Source organism: Typopeltis vanoorti, chromosome 19 (assembly GCF_054136105.1).
Source record: "Typopeltis vanoorti isolate ZY-2024b chromosome 19, IOZ_Tvanoo_1.0, whole genome shotgun sequence".
NCBI lineage: Eukaryota > Metazoa > Arthropoda > Arachnida > Uropygi > Thelyphonidae > Typopeltis > Typopeltis vanoorti.
Genome location: NC_143567.1, coordinates 66,502,105 through 66,519,429, shown reverse-complemented (window position 1 = coordinate 66,519,429; position 17,325 = coordinate 66,502,105). Strand labels below are relative to the sequence as shown.

The 17,325-nt window shown below is 36.0% G+C and overlaps 1 protein-coding gene across 1 annotated transcript in view; it reads left to right on the top strand.

The window, feature by feature from the left end:
• LOC150096202 (uncharacterized) overlaps positions 1 to 17,325 on the top strand; it is an 881,296-nt gene that overhangs the window by 319,637 nt on the left and 544,334 nt on the right. Inside the window, exon 10 of the mRNA XM_090409004.1 lies at positions 10,817 to 10,948. Within this exon, the coding sequence (XP_090265130.1) occupies positions 10,817 to 10,948 (132 nt within the window). The remainder of the gene's footprint in view (positions 1 to 10,816; positions 10,949 to 17,325) is intronic.

Below are 17,325 nucleotides of genomic sequence, written 5' to 3'. Positions count from 1 at the left end.
TTATAATTTTATAGGTGGTTTAAAAGTGGCATTAAGATTATAATGGTGTAGGATTCTATTGATTTTTTTCTGATAACCCTTCAATGTATGGGATGGCTGTGGTTTTACTGTAATCTGTATTCTTTTTTGATGAAGTTTTATGAACTTTATTAATAGTATTTTTGTTATAGCCATTATTTAAAAATGTGTTGCTAATAATCTTTAATTCCCATTTAAGAACTTGTTGATTAGAGCAAATTGTTATAGCTCTGTGTTTAATGGTCTCTGTATTCTCTAAGAGCACAAGCTGACTTATTTGCCAGGAACTTTTGATATGCTTTTTTCTTTTCCATCACTGCCTCTTTAACTTCCTGTGTCCTCCAGTATGGAGTTCTGATTTTTCTATCCTTGCAGACAACTTCACCACATGCCCCATCTGAGAGCTGCTCAACTTTTATTCACTTTAAAACTTTCTTACATGTTCTTCTTTTCAATATGAAATTCAACTTTATCCTGCTCAAAACTAAATGCTGATTATTTCCAATTTCAAATCCTCTGTATACTCTAGTTTCCTGCACCAGTGAGAAAACATCATTATCAACAACAACATAGTCAATGAGACTTTTCTTATTCCTTACCTCTTCTTTCCATGTAAATCTGTGCACAAAAATTTTTATGTTGGAAAATTGTGTTAGTAATAACCAGTCCATTTCCTGAGCAGAAATCCAACAGGTATTTGCTATTATTATTAGCTTTGTTCTTTTCCCCAAATTTTCTCAAAATATTTTTGTATGTCTGACAATCCTTTCCTACTCTGCTATTTATATCCCCAACAAGGACTAATTTTTCATTTTTCATTGTGTCTGTTGCTTTCTCTAAAGCCTCAAAAAATTCCTCCACTTCTAACTTAGTAGAACTTTCTGTGGGACCATAGACACAAATAAATTTCATTGTCCATTTCCCCAATCTGATATTTGCCCACATCACCCTATTCGATATTGCCTGCCATTCAAGAAGATTAGCTTCGTATTTAGTGTTGAATACTATAGCTACTCCTTCTTTTCCTTGATTGTCATTGAGTGCATATAACATCTTGTATTTATTGCTCAGAAAGATCTCACCAGTTTTTGTCTTTTTTTGTTTTAGTCACTCCTATTATGTCTGTCTGATACTTATCCAATTCCTCAGCTTGCTCCATTTCTTTTCCATTCAGGCTTCTTATGTTGATAGTATCAATCTTGAACTCTGGTGATGTTGAGTTGGGGGTGTGTTTCAGGATTTGTTCCAGTAACTGAGTTTCCGCTGTTCAAAAAGTCAGCTACTGGAACTAATTCCCTGGCAAAAACAATGGGAACCTTGTTTAACTGGGCCATGCCCCAGCTAGCATGAAATTCTGTTATGTTGTACCATCATTTTATTTGTGGTTTAAGCCACTAAGAATACAGTTTGATCAGCTAAATCCCAAATTGCTAGCCCATTCGCGTTTGTTCAGTATCCAGGTACTTAACAGGGTGCACCACAAGAAGGTGAGGATTGGACATTAGGTCAGAAGCCCTGGTCGGTTCTCTGCATTTCTTTAAAGGCTATGTGGAGGTCTCCTCTCAGTTATATAGCTTTGATCATTAAGCACGCTAGGTGTTAGAGGTAACTTGGTTAAATAATAACCTAAATTTATTTATGGGTCAAATATTTGTTTGCCACAGTTAGCTATGCAAATCTTAGCCGACTGAGAATGATATACTGATTAGAATAGAAGTGGAAAGATACAGGAATCCTCTAGAAGGAGTTGGAGTAGACAAAATAGGAGAGAGAGAGAGAGAGAGAGAGAGAGAGATTGTTAATGATAGCAGACATGGGTGTCCGCAGAAAATTTTGCAGGGGGGGAGGAGGAGCTTGAAGACAAATAATTACATCAATAAATTTTTATTTAATCATTTAATGGTTTTTTTTTTCCACAAGTAGATTATAGAATACAGTATTGCATCAATACAAAAACACATACATAATGTATATAAATTTACAATATAAAGTAAACAAAAATTAATATATATGTATATACATATATATAGATAATAATAATTTCAATAATCATGTATCGTATAAGAATTGAATTCTCCTACCTTTAAAAGTAGACGCAGAGGGAAAACAAACTGGTCGCTGTTCACAACAGTAATGAATATTTTTTTCACAAAACAGAAAAAGATGAACCAAAAACAGTAACACGTGTTTTGCTGCAATAGATGAAGCATGTGCTCTACGGTTACCCTGCCGAGGGCCGAAACTGGCCAACCCGTAATAAAATTTTAAGATAGACAAAGCACTCTATGGTTGAGGGTGTAAATTTACATATCTCAATCACTTTTATAATTATAATTTGTGAATTTTTTACTCGATCCCAGGAGGGGCAAGTGTCCTGTTTGCCCCCCCCCCCCCCTGAAAATGTCCACGATAGCAGTCAGGCTGTTGTGACATAGGGCAAGACATCTGGTGAGATGATTCTCGGGGAAATTATCTGAAATGTTCAGGCAAATGAATTGTGCAAAAGGAGGATAATCTTCATGGGGGATTTTAATTATGGAAACAAATTAGAAAGATGAGATGGCCTATGGAGGTAAATAAAATGAATTGTTTATTAAAATGTAAGCGATTGTAAATCGATTCTAATTTGCCATATGCACAATGTTATTAACAGTGATTTTCTTCATGGAAATGCAGTTTGTATTAAATAATACCAACAAAAATGGTCACCAAACTAAAATATGCTACTTAAATAATGAAATAAAGAAACACATTTAATGATGTAGAAGTGAAAATATTACAAGATTTACTGTTTAGCACTTGACTTGTTAAAATGGAAATCTGAAAGTAGTTTCTTCTAAACTAAGGAATCTATTTTCTCTTTTGGATAATTTTTTCTGTAGAATGACAAGGCATTCCTGATCATGGTTAGGACCTTAAAGGTCTGTTTAAAATTTGGACCATAGGGGTAGGATTGTATTTTTTAATTTCTTCTTCATTGATGGCCTCGTGCTCTGTCAATTTTGACAAGTTCCTCAGATGGTAGGCTTCTTTCCATGTGAGTTCAGCATTCATTTGCATCTTTGGTAGACACCTCATCTGATTTATTATCTCCACCACAGTTATTTTTACCTTTTCCAAAGAAGATTCAGAACTTTCAGAGTCTTCAGTTAACTGTGGGAATAGTTTCTTCCACATCCCCTTTAAATTTTTGATGACCTAGTTTTGATGATTTTATTCCAAGCAACTTTGATGGCATCTAAAATGCTGAATTTTTGCCATACTCTTGGAAGTTGGGCTATTGTCATATTGACTGCCTTTCAAATGATAATATAAGTGAAAGATAATATACTTTGAAAGATTTTCAACATGACAAATCATCAGTGATATCAGTTTAAAATTGCTGCTGTATTTGCACCCAACATTAACACCATTCGATCCTAAATTCGATCCTTTGATAAAGCCAGTAATCAATTTTTCTTCATCTTTTGCACTATAAGTTTGCAAAGACATCCATTTCCAAAAAAAACCATGGTTAGGACCTTTGAAAGAAAAAAAAAAGTCCTGTTTTGTTGACATTAAAAATTTGAAGGGAACAATACTCTTCATTTTCAATAGTTTCAGCAAATTTTTTAAGAAATCTTTTACAGCCTGATTGGCAGCACTTAAAGTTGAATTACCCTTCCTTTTTTAAGAAATCTTTTACAGCCTCATTGGCAGCATTTATAGCTGATTGAACCAGTAATTAACAATTTTTCAACTTCAGGAATTGAGCCTCTCCTTTTTCTAATAGTAGATTATTGCATTGGTCCAAAACGTTTTTTAAGATGGAGCTTATTGTAGAATCAAAGAACTGAAACAAATGAAACATAGTGATGGAACTTGCCTCCAAGTTCCATCACTATCATTTCAGGTTCATGAAGGCTTAAAATTTCATATTTTTCTTCTGATGTTATTGTTTTCTTTAGAGATTTTGTAATTTCAAATTAATTTTTCGTCTTTCCATAAATTTTTGAGGGCACATATATGTACTCTACTGTAAATAAATTTCAATTAAACTTATAATAAATGAATAGTGTGACGAATTACAATAGTTCACTCCAACTGCATGTTGTAGACTAATTCCCTGCACATATGAAGTGATTCAGACACAGTCGTGTTCTTTTATTAAAAAAAACTCAAATATGTTTACAATATTTTGTGTGAAAATTTAGCTGTTGGATAAATAATAAACCATGTTCATTCAATTATTAGAAATCCTTAACACATTCCTGTCAGGAAGTGTTTTGCACATTTGTTGTACTCACAGGACTTCTCCTTACCATTTATGTGCCGCTTCCACGTCTGCTGGGTGGGCTCACTGACACAAAGTTTATGTGGCAACTCTTTTGGTAAAATTTTATTTGAAGTTAGAATTTGTCATCTGTGTTAATGACATCAAACATTTCAAATGCAATTGAACAAACACTTATTTCATATAATTGAAAATTTGAACAAATGTTAGGACAATTGTTTTTAGTTAGATACTCTGTTTGGCAGTACAACAAAAGGTTTTGCTTGAGTCTATGCAGCATAGTTTATGTAGGAGGAGGACATGTGTTTCATTAGGTAGTGCCATTTTTATCCCAGTTGCCTCTAATTGCACTATTTTAAATTTAGTTTAATCCTTTACCCAAGTGTGACCAAACAAAGTTTGCGCCTGAAAATATCTTCAGGACTGGGGTCAGGTAGTACAACACTGGGAAACTAGTAGCATAGGTGGACCAAGCTAACATCACTGCTATCTCAGTATCTCCCATAATGCAAAACACATCTCCTTGTGGATATGTATAATGTTATGCATTAAGGGCAGGGTCACTACCCAGACTAGTTTCGATATTTATTGAGGTGGGTGAGAGTAAAGAAAAACCCATCATCAGCCTATTGAAAAAAAAAGGGGTCAGAGTGCCCCCAAAGAGAAGAAAAGAGGGGTAAGGAAGTGACAGAGAGGTCGAGGTGGTGTGCTGGGGGGGGATAAGGAGAGGAAGCGGAATAGGATGGGAACGACGGGTGGGGAGGTGGGGGTAGGGAAGAAGAAGATAAATAGGCCTCAGTTTATTATTCGCATCTTGCTAGCTTAAAGCTATCAGATGATATCTCTTCACCCTCCTCGAAGATCTGCCTCAAGAAATCAAAAGAACCACGGAGGTAACTGGTGCCCAGGTGACCCACCCTTCAGGGCAGCCTGCCTCAAGTAGGCCTGCGCTGCCTGGATTCTTTGTTCAATTTACCTCCGTGGGAGACCAAGGACTAAAAGAGACCTCATAGTGGATGCAAAGACCAGAAATATGGCTAAGAGTGGAGATGCTGCTGCAGATGGAGATGTTAAAGCAGCAGCAAACAATACTGAGATAGGAGTGATGTTAGCTTGGTCCACCTTTGCTATGAGTTGCCCGGTGTTGTACTACTTGACCCCATTCCTGAAGATATTTTCAGGTGCAAACTTTGTTTGCTCACACTTGGATAAAGAATTAAACTAAATTTAAAATAGTGCAATTAGAGACAACTGGGATAAAAATGGCACTACCTAATGAAACACATGTCCTCCTCCTACATAAACTATACTGCATAGACTCAAGGAAAACCGTTTGTTGTACTGCCAAACAGAGTATCTAACTAAAAACAATTGTCCTAACATTTGTTCAAATTTTCAATGATATGAAATAAGTGTTTGTTCAATTGCATTTGAAATGTTTGATGTCATTAACACAGGTGAAAAATTCTAACTTCAAATAAAATTCTACTGAAAGAGTTGCTACATAAACTTTGTGTCAGTGAGCCCACCCAGCAGACGTAGAAGCGGCACATAAATGGTAATAAGAAATGCTGTGAGCACAACAAATGTGCAAAACACTTCCTGACAGGAATGTGTTAAGGATTTCTAATAATTGAATGAACATGGTTTATTATTTATCCAACAGCTAAATTTTCACACAAAATATTGTAAACATATTTGAGTTTTTTTTTAATAAAAGAACACGACTGTGTCTGAATCACTTCATATGTGCAGGGAATTAGTCTACAACATGCAGTTGGAGTGAACTATTGTAATTCGTCACACTATTCATTTATTATAAGTTTAATTGAAATTTATTTACAGTAGAGTACATATATGTGCCCTCAAAAATTTATGGAAAGACGAAAAATGAATTTGAAATTACAAAATCTCTAAAGAAAAAGAAAACAATAACATCAGAAGAATAATATGAAATTTTAAGCCTTCACGAACCTGAAATGATAGTGATGAAACTTGGAGGCAAGTTCCATCACTATGTTTCATTTGTTTCAGTTCTTTGATTCTACAATAAGCTCCATCTTAAAAAAACGTTTTGGACCAATGCAATAATCTACTATTAGAAAAAGGAGAGGCTTAATTCCTGAAGTTGAAAAATTGTTAATTACTGGTTCAATTAGCTATAAATGCTGCCAATGAGGCTTAAAAGATTTCTTAAAAAATTTGCTGAAACTATTGAAAATGAAGAGTAATGTTCCCATCAAATTTTTAATGTCAACAAAACAGGACTTTTTTTTTTTTTTCTTTCAAAGGTCCTAACCATAGTTTTTTTGGAAATGGATGTCTTTGCAAACTTATAGTGCAAAAGATGAAGAAAAATTGATTACTGGCTTTAAGGCATCAAAGGATCAAATGGTGTTAATGTTGGGTGCAAATACAGCAGCAATTTTAAACTGATATCACTGATGATTTATCATGTTGAAAATCTTTCAAAGTATATTATCATTTGAAAGGCAGTCAATGTGACGATAGCCCAACTTCCAGGAGTATGGCAAAAATTCAGCATTTTAGATGCCATCAAAGTTGCTTGGAATGAAGTCATCAAAACTAATTTAAAGGGGATGTGGAAGAAACTATTCCCACAGTTAACTGAAGACTCTGAAAGTTCTGAATCTTCTTTGGAAAACTAAGGAATCTATGGAATATTGGAAAACTAAGGAATCTATGTTGAAAAATGAAGGAATCTTCATTTTTCAACAAAAGATCAAAAGATCCTTTCTTTTAGTGTTACACGGTGATCAGCATTTATTTTAGAAATTACGGACTTTACAGCTGTGTTATAAATAACTCTTTTAATATCCTGATGTCTCGATCTTCATATTAAGATGATGATCTTAATATGAAGATATGGTCAAAAAACTATTTGCACACTACGCTCGTTCCCCAAGAATTTACTGGCTACTGAAAATACACAAAGAAAACACACCACTCCAGCCTATAGTTGAAGAGATAGATAGCCCAAATTATCACTTAGCCAAGAAATTAGCGGCGGCAACACTCAAGGGGTGGGTAGGTCATTCCCCTCCTATATCACAAACACACAACACTTCATAAACATCATCAAAGACATTACGTTAGAAAAAGGTGATTTATTAGTCAGTTTTGATGTCTCTGCACTCTTTATGAATGTCCCAATCAACGACACAATCCTTCTTTTACAGAACAAATTCCCTCCAGATATCACAGCTGTCTTTGCACATGTATTGCGTTAAATTTATATGGCAAAACGCTTTCTACCTACAAAAAGAAGGCACAGCCATGGGCTTGCCATTATCCCCTCATTGCTAACTTTTATATGGAACATTTCGAGCAACTTGATTTAGGTTCTTCTCCTTTAAAACCCAAAGTCTGGCTTAGATATGTTGACGATGTTTTTGCAATCTGGTCCCATGGCTGCTAGACACATTCCTTAGCCACCTAAACAAACAACACAAAAGTATACAGTTCACAATTGATATTGAAAAACAGAAGACACTTCCATTTCTAGATACACTTGTTACACGTCTTCCTTCTGGCAATCTTTCCTTCACTGCTTATCGGAAACCGACACATACTGGTCAATATATACACATAAACTCCTACCACCACCCAACACAAAAACTAGGTGTCATTAATACTCTAAAAAACAGGGCCCTGAAGATCTGCTCCAGTGAACAGGCACTAAAAGACGAATTTAAAGTTATCAGCAATACTTTTCAAAAAAATAGGTACAGCCAAAACACTATTAACAAAATTCTCTACAAGACCTCAATAAAAAACGAAGACAAACCAGACTACAATAAAACCATAGCCATTCCCTACATTAAAGGGACATCACATAAAATAAACAGAATACTACAAAAATACAACCTCAAAGCCACCTTTAAACCTCCTGAAAAATTAAAAAGCTTACTCAACTCATCCAAAGACCCACTCCCTCCACTCCCCCCCCCCCCCCCCCGGAGTATACCATATTTATTGCACTTGTAACACACCATAAATAAGAGAAACAGGGTGCACGATTCCTATCAGACAAAAAGAACATAAGCAACACATTAAATATAATAATTATGGTGAAGCTGGCTTTCTGATCATGCCCTGAACACCTTACATAGAATGAACTGGAAAAGCACTAGTTGTTTACATTACACCAAAACATGGTATGAACGCAAATTTAAGGAAGCCCGTGAGATTATTACTAGCCACCCAAGCAAACAAAGTTTGTGACAGAAGTATCTTCAGGAATGAGGCAACTCGTGGTAAAGGTGGACCAAGCTCTCATCACTACTTGTCTTAGTATCTCCCATAATGCAAACCACATCTCCTTGCAGACATGTATAATACTATGCATTAAGGGAAGGACCACTCCCAGACTGGTTGCAACCTTTATTGAGATCTTGTCAGTGGGAGCCAGACCCAGAGGTGGTGATACTAAGGTGGAAGTAATGGAAAAGTCATATTTACCTATACGAGTTGCCAAAAAGTGTCTCACCTTATTATTAAATTACTCTGGATTTAGAGAAAGATGTTGGAAGTTTTTTTTTCCCTTAATGCATAGCATTATACATGTCCACAAGGAGATGTGCTCTGCATTATGAAAGATACTAAGACAAGTAGTGATGAGAGCTTGGTCCACCTTTACCATGAGTTGCCTCACTCCTGAAGATACTTCAGGTGCAAACTTTGTTTCCTTACACTTGGATAAAGGATTAAACTACATTTGTTATAGTCTAACCAAGTGGGAAAAAACTGCCAACAACTTTCTCTAAATCCAGAGTAATTTAATAATAAGATGAGACACCTTTTGGCAACTCGTATAGGTAAATATGACTTCTCCATTACTTCCACCTTAGTATCACCACCTCTGGATCCGGCTCCCACTGACAAGACCTTAGTAAAGGTCAAAACCAGTTGGAAGCTTGGGTGATGAATGGCAATAGCCCATGAAGTTTTAACTGAGGCTTTGCTGTTGCTAGCACCAGGTACTGGGTGGGAGGGGGGGGTAATGAATGGTAATGCTGTAGCTCATGAAGTTAACTGAGGCACGGCTGTTGCCGTTACCCCTCAGATGACATATGAACAAATGAGCGGATCTGGTCGGTGGTGGGGTGAGACTGTCATGGAGTAGAGCCAGTGCTGAGAGTTCTTCTCAGTGTCAGGATGAGCCTGTTACTGAGGGGGAACAATGCTGAGTTTTTGAAGTTTGACCTGTACTTGAACATTCAATAAAGGTCGAAACTGGTCTGGGTAGTGGCCCTTCCCTTAATGCATAGCATTATACATGTCCGCAAGGAGATGTGCTTTGCATTATGGGAGATACTAAGACAAGTAGTGATGAGAGTTTGGTCCACCTTCACCACCAGTCCTGAAGATACTTCAGGCACAAACTTTGTTTGCTTACACTTGGATAAAGGATTAAACTAAATTTATTATAGAAGAATTTAAAGGAGTCAGCATAGGAGGCAGGAAGATCTTCAAAACCTACTAGAAGAGATGCTGAAACTAAGTGAAAAATGTGGACTTAATTTCAACTTCAAAAATACGAAACCATGCTGATAACAAGAGAAAAAGGGAAAATACCTGATATAAATATTAAGATCAGAAGAAATACTTTAGATCAAATAGAGAGTTATATATATTTGGGTCAACTAATTACAGAGAATGGAAAGTGAGAAAAGGAAATATTAAGAGGAATAAAAATTGCTACGTCAACCTTCATTAGCATGAAAAACATTCTGACTTCAAGAGAAATTCACACAAAAACAAGAATTAGGCTGTCCAAATGCTATATATGGTAAACACTGCTATATGGAGCAGAAACTTGGACAATATCAAAATATTGTCCAGGGACTGCCAAAAAAACTAATTTAGAAATATTAAAGATGATTTGAGAAGATAGGACTCTGTTGAAAATCATTAAGAAAAGGAAAAACCACCTACCTTGGTCACATACTAAGGCATGAATCCCTACAAAAAACACTTGAAGGAATGATACAAGGAAAAAGAAGAAGATGAAGACAAAGAACAGATTGGAAAAAAAATATTAAGGACTGGACCTTTTTGTCCCATGAAGAATGTAAAAGAAAAGCACAAATCCATGCATGGTGGAAGCTCATGGTAGTCGACCTCCTGGAAGGAGACGACATCTGACAAGACAAGATTCTTAGTGGATAATCATTTATTGGTGATATTGCTATTGGATAACTAATTATTGATTATCCACCAGCAATATGACCAATATATATATATATATATATATATATATATATATATATATATATATATATATATATATATATATATATATATATATTAATTCAGCATTTTATTAAAATTATTTTTATTAATAACTTTTAATTAAAGTCTTATTCAGTTTACTCAGTATAGAAACAGAAACATTCATTAATAATGCTTAATTGATTTATTTACTCCTTAAACATTAGTTATTCCTGTAATTACTTATTATTAACTTAACAATGGTGTTTAATGTTCCTTTAACATGTTTAGGGGATTTAGCAAAAGAAGATGATGTGTTAGAGTGGCTTGAAGAGCAACAAAAATCTGATGAAATTGAAACAGTATCTAGCAAAGTTTTAGAACACATGATCAATAAAGCAGATTTCCTTGCAGTATTGTTTTGTAAGTATATATATATATATATATATATATAATAATAATAATAATAATATATATGTATATGTATATATATGAATGTATTAGTATATTTTTCTTGATTGTTTTTAGCAAACATTTATTATGTAAAAAGGACTCTTAAAAAACATTAATGCCATTCCCTAAACATTAAAAAAAAAAAAAAATTGAAAGAGTTTCAACTCTTACTATAGCAGACTCATAGGGAGGACCAAAGGAACAGTTTGCTTTAGTAGAAAGTTTAATATAATGAATATTTTTCTTAGAATACAATGAATGCCATTGAGCTCTGTGTGTAACTAGGATCAGTTGTGTGTAGCTTAATGAACAAGCTAGGAAGACCACAACATGGTTTGTAAAGAAAGTGCAGTATAAAGTAGCACTTAGCCAATTTGACAGAGAAAAAATCTAAGAGAGTGCTTCTGAAATGTGAGCAGTAGTAGAAAGAATGGTTATGGAATGATAATACTGATAATTAGTGAAAATGCTAGACAGGTTATTGCTGCAAAAGATATAGTTCAAGTACTTATAAGCACTTAATCAAGATGGCTTGCTTATGAGTGTGATATCATGCAAAGCTTGACTAAGAAGAGAATGATGAAGCAGGGATTATTGGTGATTGAGTAAATGTTCTGAGGGATAGTATACTCATTATTAATAAGCTAGTAGGGCTACTCACTGATACATAACTGTATGATTTAAGGAAAATTCCAGTGAGTTATATTCTGGAAACATGCTGCATGTCTTCACATGATATGGAAAATTGTGAAGGAATATTTGTTTGCAACAATAGTAAGCTGTATTCCACAAGTGAAGAAGAGGACACAATTTGGAGTAAAGTGGATGGCAAACAATATTAAACAGGAACTGCATGCGAAAAAGAGGCTATGGAAGAGATATATGGAGACAGGTGAAAAGCAGTTGCATGAAGACTATAAGACACAGGCCAGCAGAGTGACTAGTATGGTAAGGAAGGCGAAACTGGAATATGAGAAGAGATTGGCCCTAAGATCCAAAGAAAATCCTAGAGAATTTATTAGCTATGTGGCCAGCAGAAGGAGAAATGATTGTGGAAGAATGACATTGTGGGATAAAAATGCGAATAGAATGCCTGATGCAGAGGACACAGTGGGGTTGTTCAATGAACACTTTATTGGAGTATTTTATCCTGGAGGAGTAAATTTTAATACTAGAGGGATAGGGCAAGTTCGAGGTTTAGAGGTGCAGGAGGAGGAGAGTTTATTCCAAATACTGAGTACTCTGGATGTCAGTAAAGCTGCGGGACTGGATGGTATTTCATCACAAGTTTTGAGAGAATGTGATAAGGAACTGACAGCTCCTTTGACCTGGCTTTTTAATGAAAGTCTGGCTACCAGAAAGGTGCCCAAGGAATGGAAGAAAGGGAAGATAGTGCCATTGCATAAGGGTGGGAGCAGACTGAAAGTTTCTAATTATAGGCCAGTTTGTGTGTCATCAGGAGTTGTTAAAATCTTGGAGAAATTAGTGAGGGACCATATAGAGCATTGGGCAGATGAGGGTAATGTTATCTGTGAGAGTCAACATGGATTTTTGAAGGGGTGCTCTTGCTTTAGTAATATGCTAGCCTTTTATAATAAAGTTACAAGAGCAGTAGATGAGGGAAAGGTATATCCTGCCATTTTCTTGGATTTAGTGAAGGCATTTGACAGGGTGCTACATGATAAGCTGATATTTAAGTTGCAGCACATGGGTTTGGATGTCAGATGGGTCAACTGGATTCAGGATTGGCTGTCCGATAGGTATCAGAGAGGTGAGTATGGTGGGGCAGTTTCAAGGAGACAGAGGGTTACAAGTGGTGTCCGACATGGCTCAGTACTGGGACCTATATTATTTAAACTTTATATCAATGACATTGTCAGTGGATTGCAGGGGGACATTCAGTTGTTTGCAGATGATGTGAAGATGGGAAGGATTATTAGTAATAGTGCAGATATGGTAGCCCTGCAAGAGGATTTGAATAAGCCAGACTGATGGGTAAATGAATGGGGTTGTCAGTTTAATGCAGCAAAATGTAAGGTCTTGAGGTTTGGGACACATCGATGGGATGCTGCATACTCTATTGGAGGAGCTATACTGCAGGAAGTAGGGGAGACAAGAGTTCTGGGGTTGATGATGATACAAACCTGAAATTTAGGTTTCTATCAATCATCAATATCAATCGTCCTTCTCATTATCGCAACACATAGGATTGCTGCAATAATGAGAAGGAAGCTGACCTGCTGAGATAAAAAGAGTTATCATTCCATTGTATAAGACTCTAATCAGACCATAATTAGACTTTTGTTCTCTGAATTGGTTCCCATGATTTGAAGGGGGAATAAATTAACTGTGGAAAGGGTACAAAGGTGGATAACAAAGATGGTTTCAGGACTCTACAATTTTAGTTTTGAGGATCGGCTGAAGGAATGTGGACTGCAGAGTTTTGGTGGATAGAAGAAGGAGAGATGATATGATTGAGACTTTTAAACTGTTGAGAGGTGGTTACAGGGTTGACATTGGGGAGTTCTTTTGCTTGGTTGAACAGCAGGAAGGATTGATGACAAGGGGTCCATCCCTGGAAGTTATGAAAGGAAACTGAGCAAGAGGGTGAGGAGTGGTTTCTTTGCATGGAGGGTGGTTGAACCATAGAATGCATTGCCTGATAGAGTGGTATGATAGACTTTGTGTTTTCTAGGAGAGATCTCCCACGATGAGTCTTGATGGACTTTGTGTTTCCTAGGAAGGACCTCCCGCAATGAGTCTTTTGTCTCCATGGAGGCCTTAATAATCATAATAATAATTTTGTGGAGATATGCAGCATGAGGAATTTGATAGGGTTTTTTGAAGGAGGTTAAAATTGCTCCACTTCATAATGATGGTGGGGGGGGGGGGAGAACAAGAGTGAGGCTTCAAATTATAAACTGGTCTCTGGATTATGATTAAGATGTTAGGGGGGTTGATGAAGGCTAGGATATCTAGAATGGAATTAATAACAGCAGGGTTCTTGAGCAGGATCACCATGGGTCTGTTAAGATCACAATTTAATGGTTTTACTCTGCTTATGTATTACAACAAGGTGACAGATATATTGGATAAAGATGCAGATTACATATATAGTAGTTATTTAGATTTTGCAAAGCCTTTTGATGTATTTCCACATAACAAGTTTATATTTAAACAGGAGTGGATGAATGAGGCTGAATAGGAGATTTATGAGTTGATAGGATGTATATGGGGAGCAGTATCCCAGAAGAGGAAAGTCACTAGTCAAGTGTAACAGAGGCGTTTTTGCTGATATTGTCTATTTATAGATATTTATATGGCTTACACATGTAGAAAAAAAATATAGAATTTTATTCAAAAACTAATATTTGTCAATATAAGAGGAGGCATCAGCAGGGAGAAATTAGCTACATTAAAAATACGAATCATAAGAATGAGTCATGTAGCATGTGCTTACTCATGATTTGGGTGCAAATGAGTTGATGGGATTATAATATTAGGGTTCAAAGGAGCAATTGTAAAAGTTTGTGCAGATTAAATAACTAAAAGGAAAAAGAAAAAATATATAATGAACAGTTAACAGTAATCACTTGCCAAGGCTTGGATGTTAGCATACAGTCAGATTGGCAAAAGTTCAGGCAATTTTATAGTATTTCACATGTTTCATGGAAAAAGTCGATCAATTTGAATCTGCTGGAAGGAGAATCTTTGTCTGGTTCCAGAGAAATCTGTGCTTACTGTTAATAGCATTATAAGTAAAGCCAGACTTGTCAGATTAAAAAATGCAATACAGTCTTCATATTCTTGGATTCTAATCCAAATAGAGTGGCCAGTCTGTCTAAAGTAGCAAAGAACACATGAGCAGAGTACTTGATAGACACCTGGTAAAGAGAGGTGGTAATGTATCCTTTGTAGATTGTATGAAAGAAGACAGTTTACACGCTGGTTTGAATGAAGTGTATAAATTAATTTGCAAAGAATCCATGCTATTTGTTCAGATGTTCCTTTAACGTAGGGCATTGAAATTCTTTTCACATCAGATCGTAGTGTGGTCGATGGATTATAATTATCAATAATTATCTGTATAGCGGTTACTTTGTAACCATTAGGCATCAGACTGCTTTTAATTCATCTAACAAAAGGGAATCAGAAGAGCAGATTGGACGAGCTCTGTGTACAAGACTTTTGATGATACCTATCTTGTATGATAAATGATAGTGTGATTTCAAGGTATCCAAAAAAAGGATATATAGTTATTGGATTTGCATTCAATAGTGAGCTTGATGTGGCAGCAAAGAATTTATTTTTTCCAGGAGCTGAAGTAATTCTGACTCTGAGTGAGATCAGACCAGAAAGACATCAACAAAACGAAGGCATATATGAGGTTGAGGAAAAACAGTGTGGAAGAGTTCATTTTCAGATAGTGATAGCAGATTACAATTTATTCAGCAGTATTTCATAATCAAATGTGTCGAAAACCTTGGTCAAGTTAAGAAATATAAGGAATACCAAATTTGTTTTTAGCAATATCTTCTGTCTCTTTTGCATACCCTTCTGAATACAGCTTGCTGGAATGACCTCTTGTTCTATCCCTGTCTCCCCCTCCTCCCACATTCTATCTAGGATAAATCTTTTAACATTATTTGGTCATTATTTGAAAGCACATAACATGGGAAAGTAAAGATATTAGGAAAGATGTAATCAAGTACGTGTCTGGCTGCCATCCCTAGGATAAATTAATGTCTTTGCAGAAATGTATTTTCAATGTTGAATGTGATTCAGGTTTCAGTTTCGAATGGGTTGGTAATAACATTTCACAAATGTTATTGCATTTCAACATCCTAGGGGATGTCAAAATGTATGCACACAAATGCTAGAAGTATCAGAAATAAGGGAGAAGAGTTTTTGCCATTGGTCAGCTCAACTTGGCTAAAATTATGGGAATTAGTGAGACCTGGTTGACAGAAAATGATATAGTTGCAGGGATAGAATGTAAAGGGTATTATATTTTCAGGATAGATAGAGGAGAATAGATCAGGAAGTGGATTATTGCTGATGATAACTGAAGAACCATAACCAAGAAAATTAGAAGCTAAAGAGGATTTTAGATCTAGGAGAGATAGTTCATTTGAGACTCTCTGGTATGAAATAGAGGCTAATTGGACAAAATATTTGTTAGTTGTTGCTATAGAGGAGGCCCACAGGAAGATGTAAATGCTGTACACTGACACATTAGCACAATGAATGTATACTGAACAATTATATGGGAGACTTCGACTATGTGGTCATAGATTAGAGAGAAGGAGAAAGAGAGTTATGGCAAGATGGAAGTAGAATTTATATAGTTGCTAAAGGATAATTACCTGAAATACCATGTTATAGCATCAGAAGATATATCCATAAGAGGGCATCCTTGAAAGCTGAGAATGAAGGCTGCCAAGAAGGGTGTGAGGGCTAGATTTTTCTCTCAGAGGGTGGTGCGTGATTGGAATAAATTGCCATTGGATGTTGTGAGTGCAAGCAGTGTGAATGAATTCAAGAATAAGTATGATAGCTGGTGTGTGTAGTATGTGGCCTCCCTTGATGAGTCTCTGACTCCCTGGAGGTCTCTCTTAATAATAATAATAATAATAATAATAATAATAATAATAACAACCAAGGCAGACACTCTGCCTCAAGTTGGGGAGAGTGACCATGTTGTGTGGTTTTGTGGAACTATAATTTATTATTACAGGTTATTGTTTCGCTGTATCGAGCCTTGATAAGACCCCCATCTCGACTACTGTGCCCAGATTTGGTCACCTAGGTTTCTTCTTGATGGGGAGGAGGTGGAGAGGATCCAGAGGCAAGCGACCAAGATGATAGCAGGTCTGTGGAATGAACCTTATGAGAACAGGTTGAGGATTTGTGGGTTGCAAAAATTGGTTGATAGGTGAAGGAGGGGAGATATGATTGAGACATTCAAATTACTGAAGGGTTTCTATAAAATTAATTCAGAAGATATTTTTGAGAACAGGTCTGGTTGTGGGAGGACTAGGGGACATCCATGGAAACTGGGCAAAAGTGTGGTTAGTAAAGGTGTTAAAGCTGGGTTCTTTACTTTTAGAGTGGTGAATGAGTGGAATGTGCTCCCAGAGTCTGTGGTGGATGCTGTGACAGTGAATGAGTTTAAGGCGAGGTATGATAGATACTTTATGAATGTCGAATAGTTGTGATGAATATGATTTGGGGCCTCCCTCGATGAGTCTAATGACTCTCTGGAGTTGCCTGTAATAATAATAATAATAATAATAATAATAATAATAATATAATGCTGGCAATTATGACAGACTTGGGAAGTATCT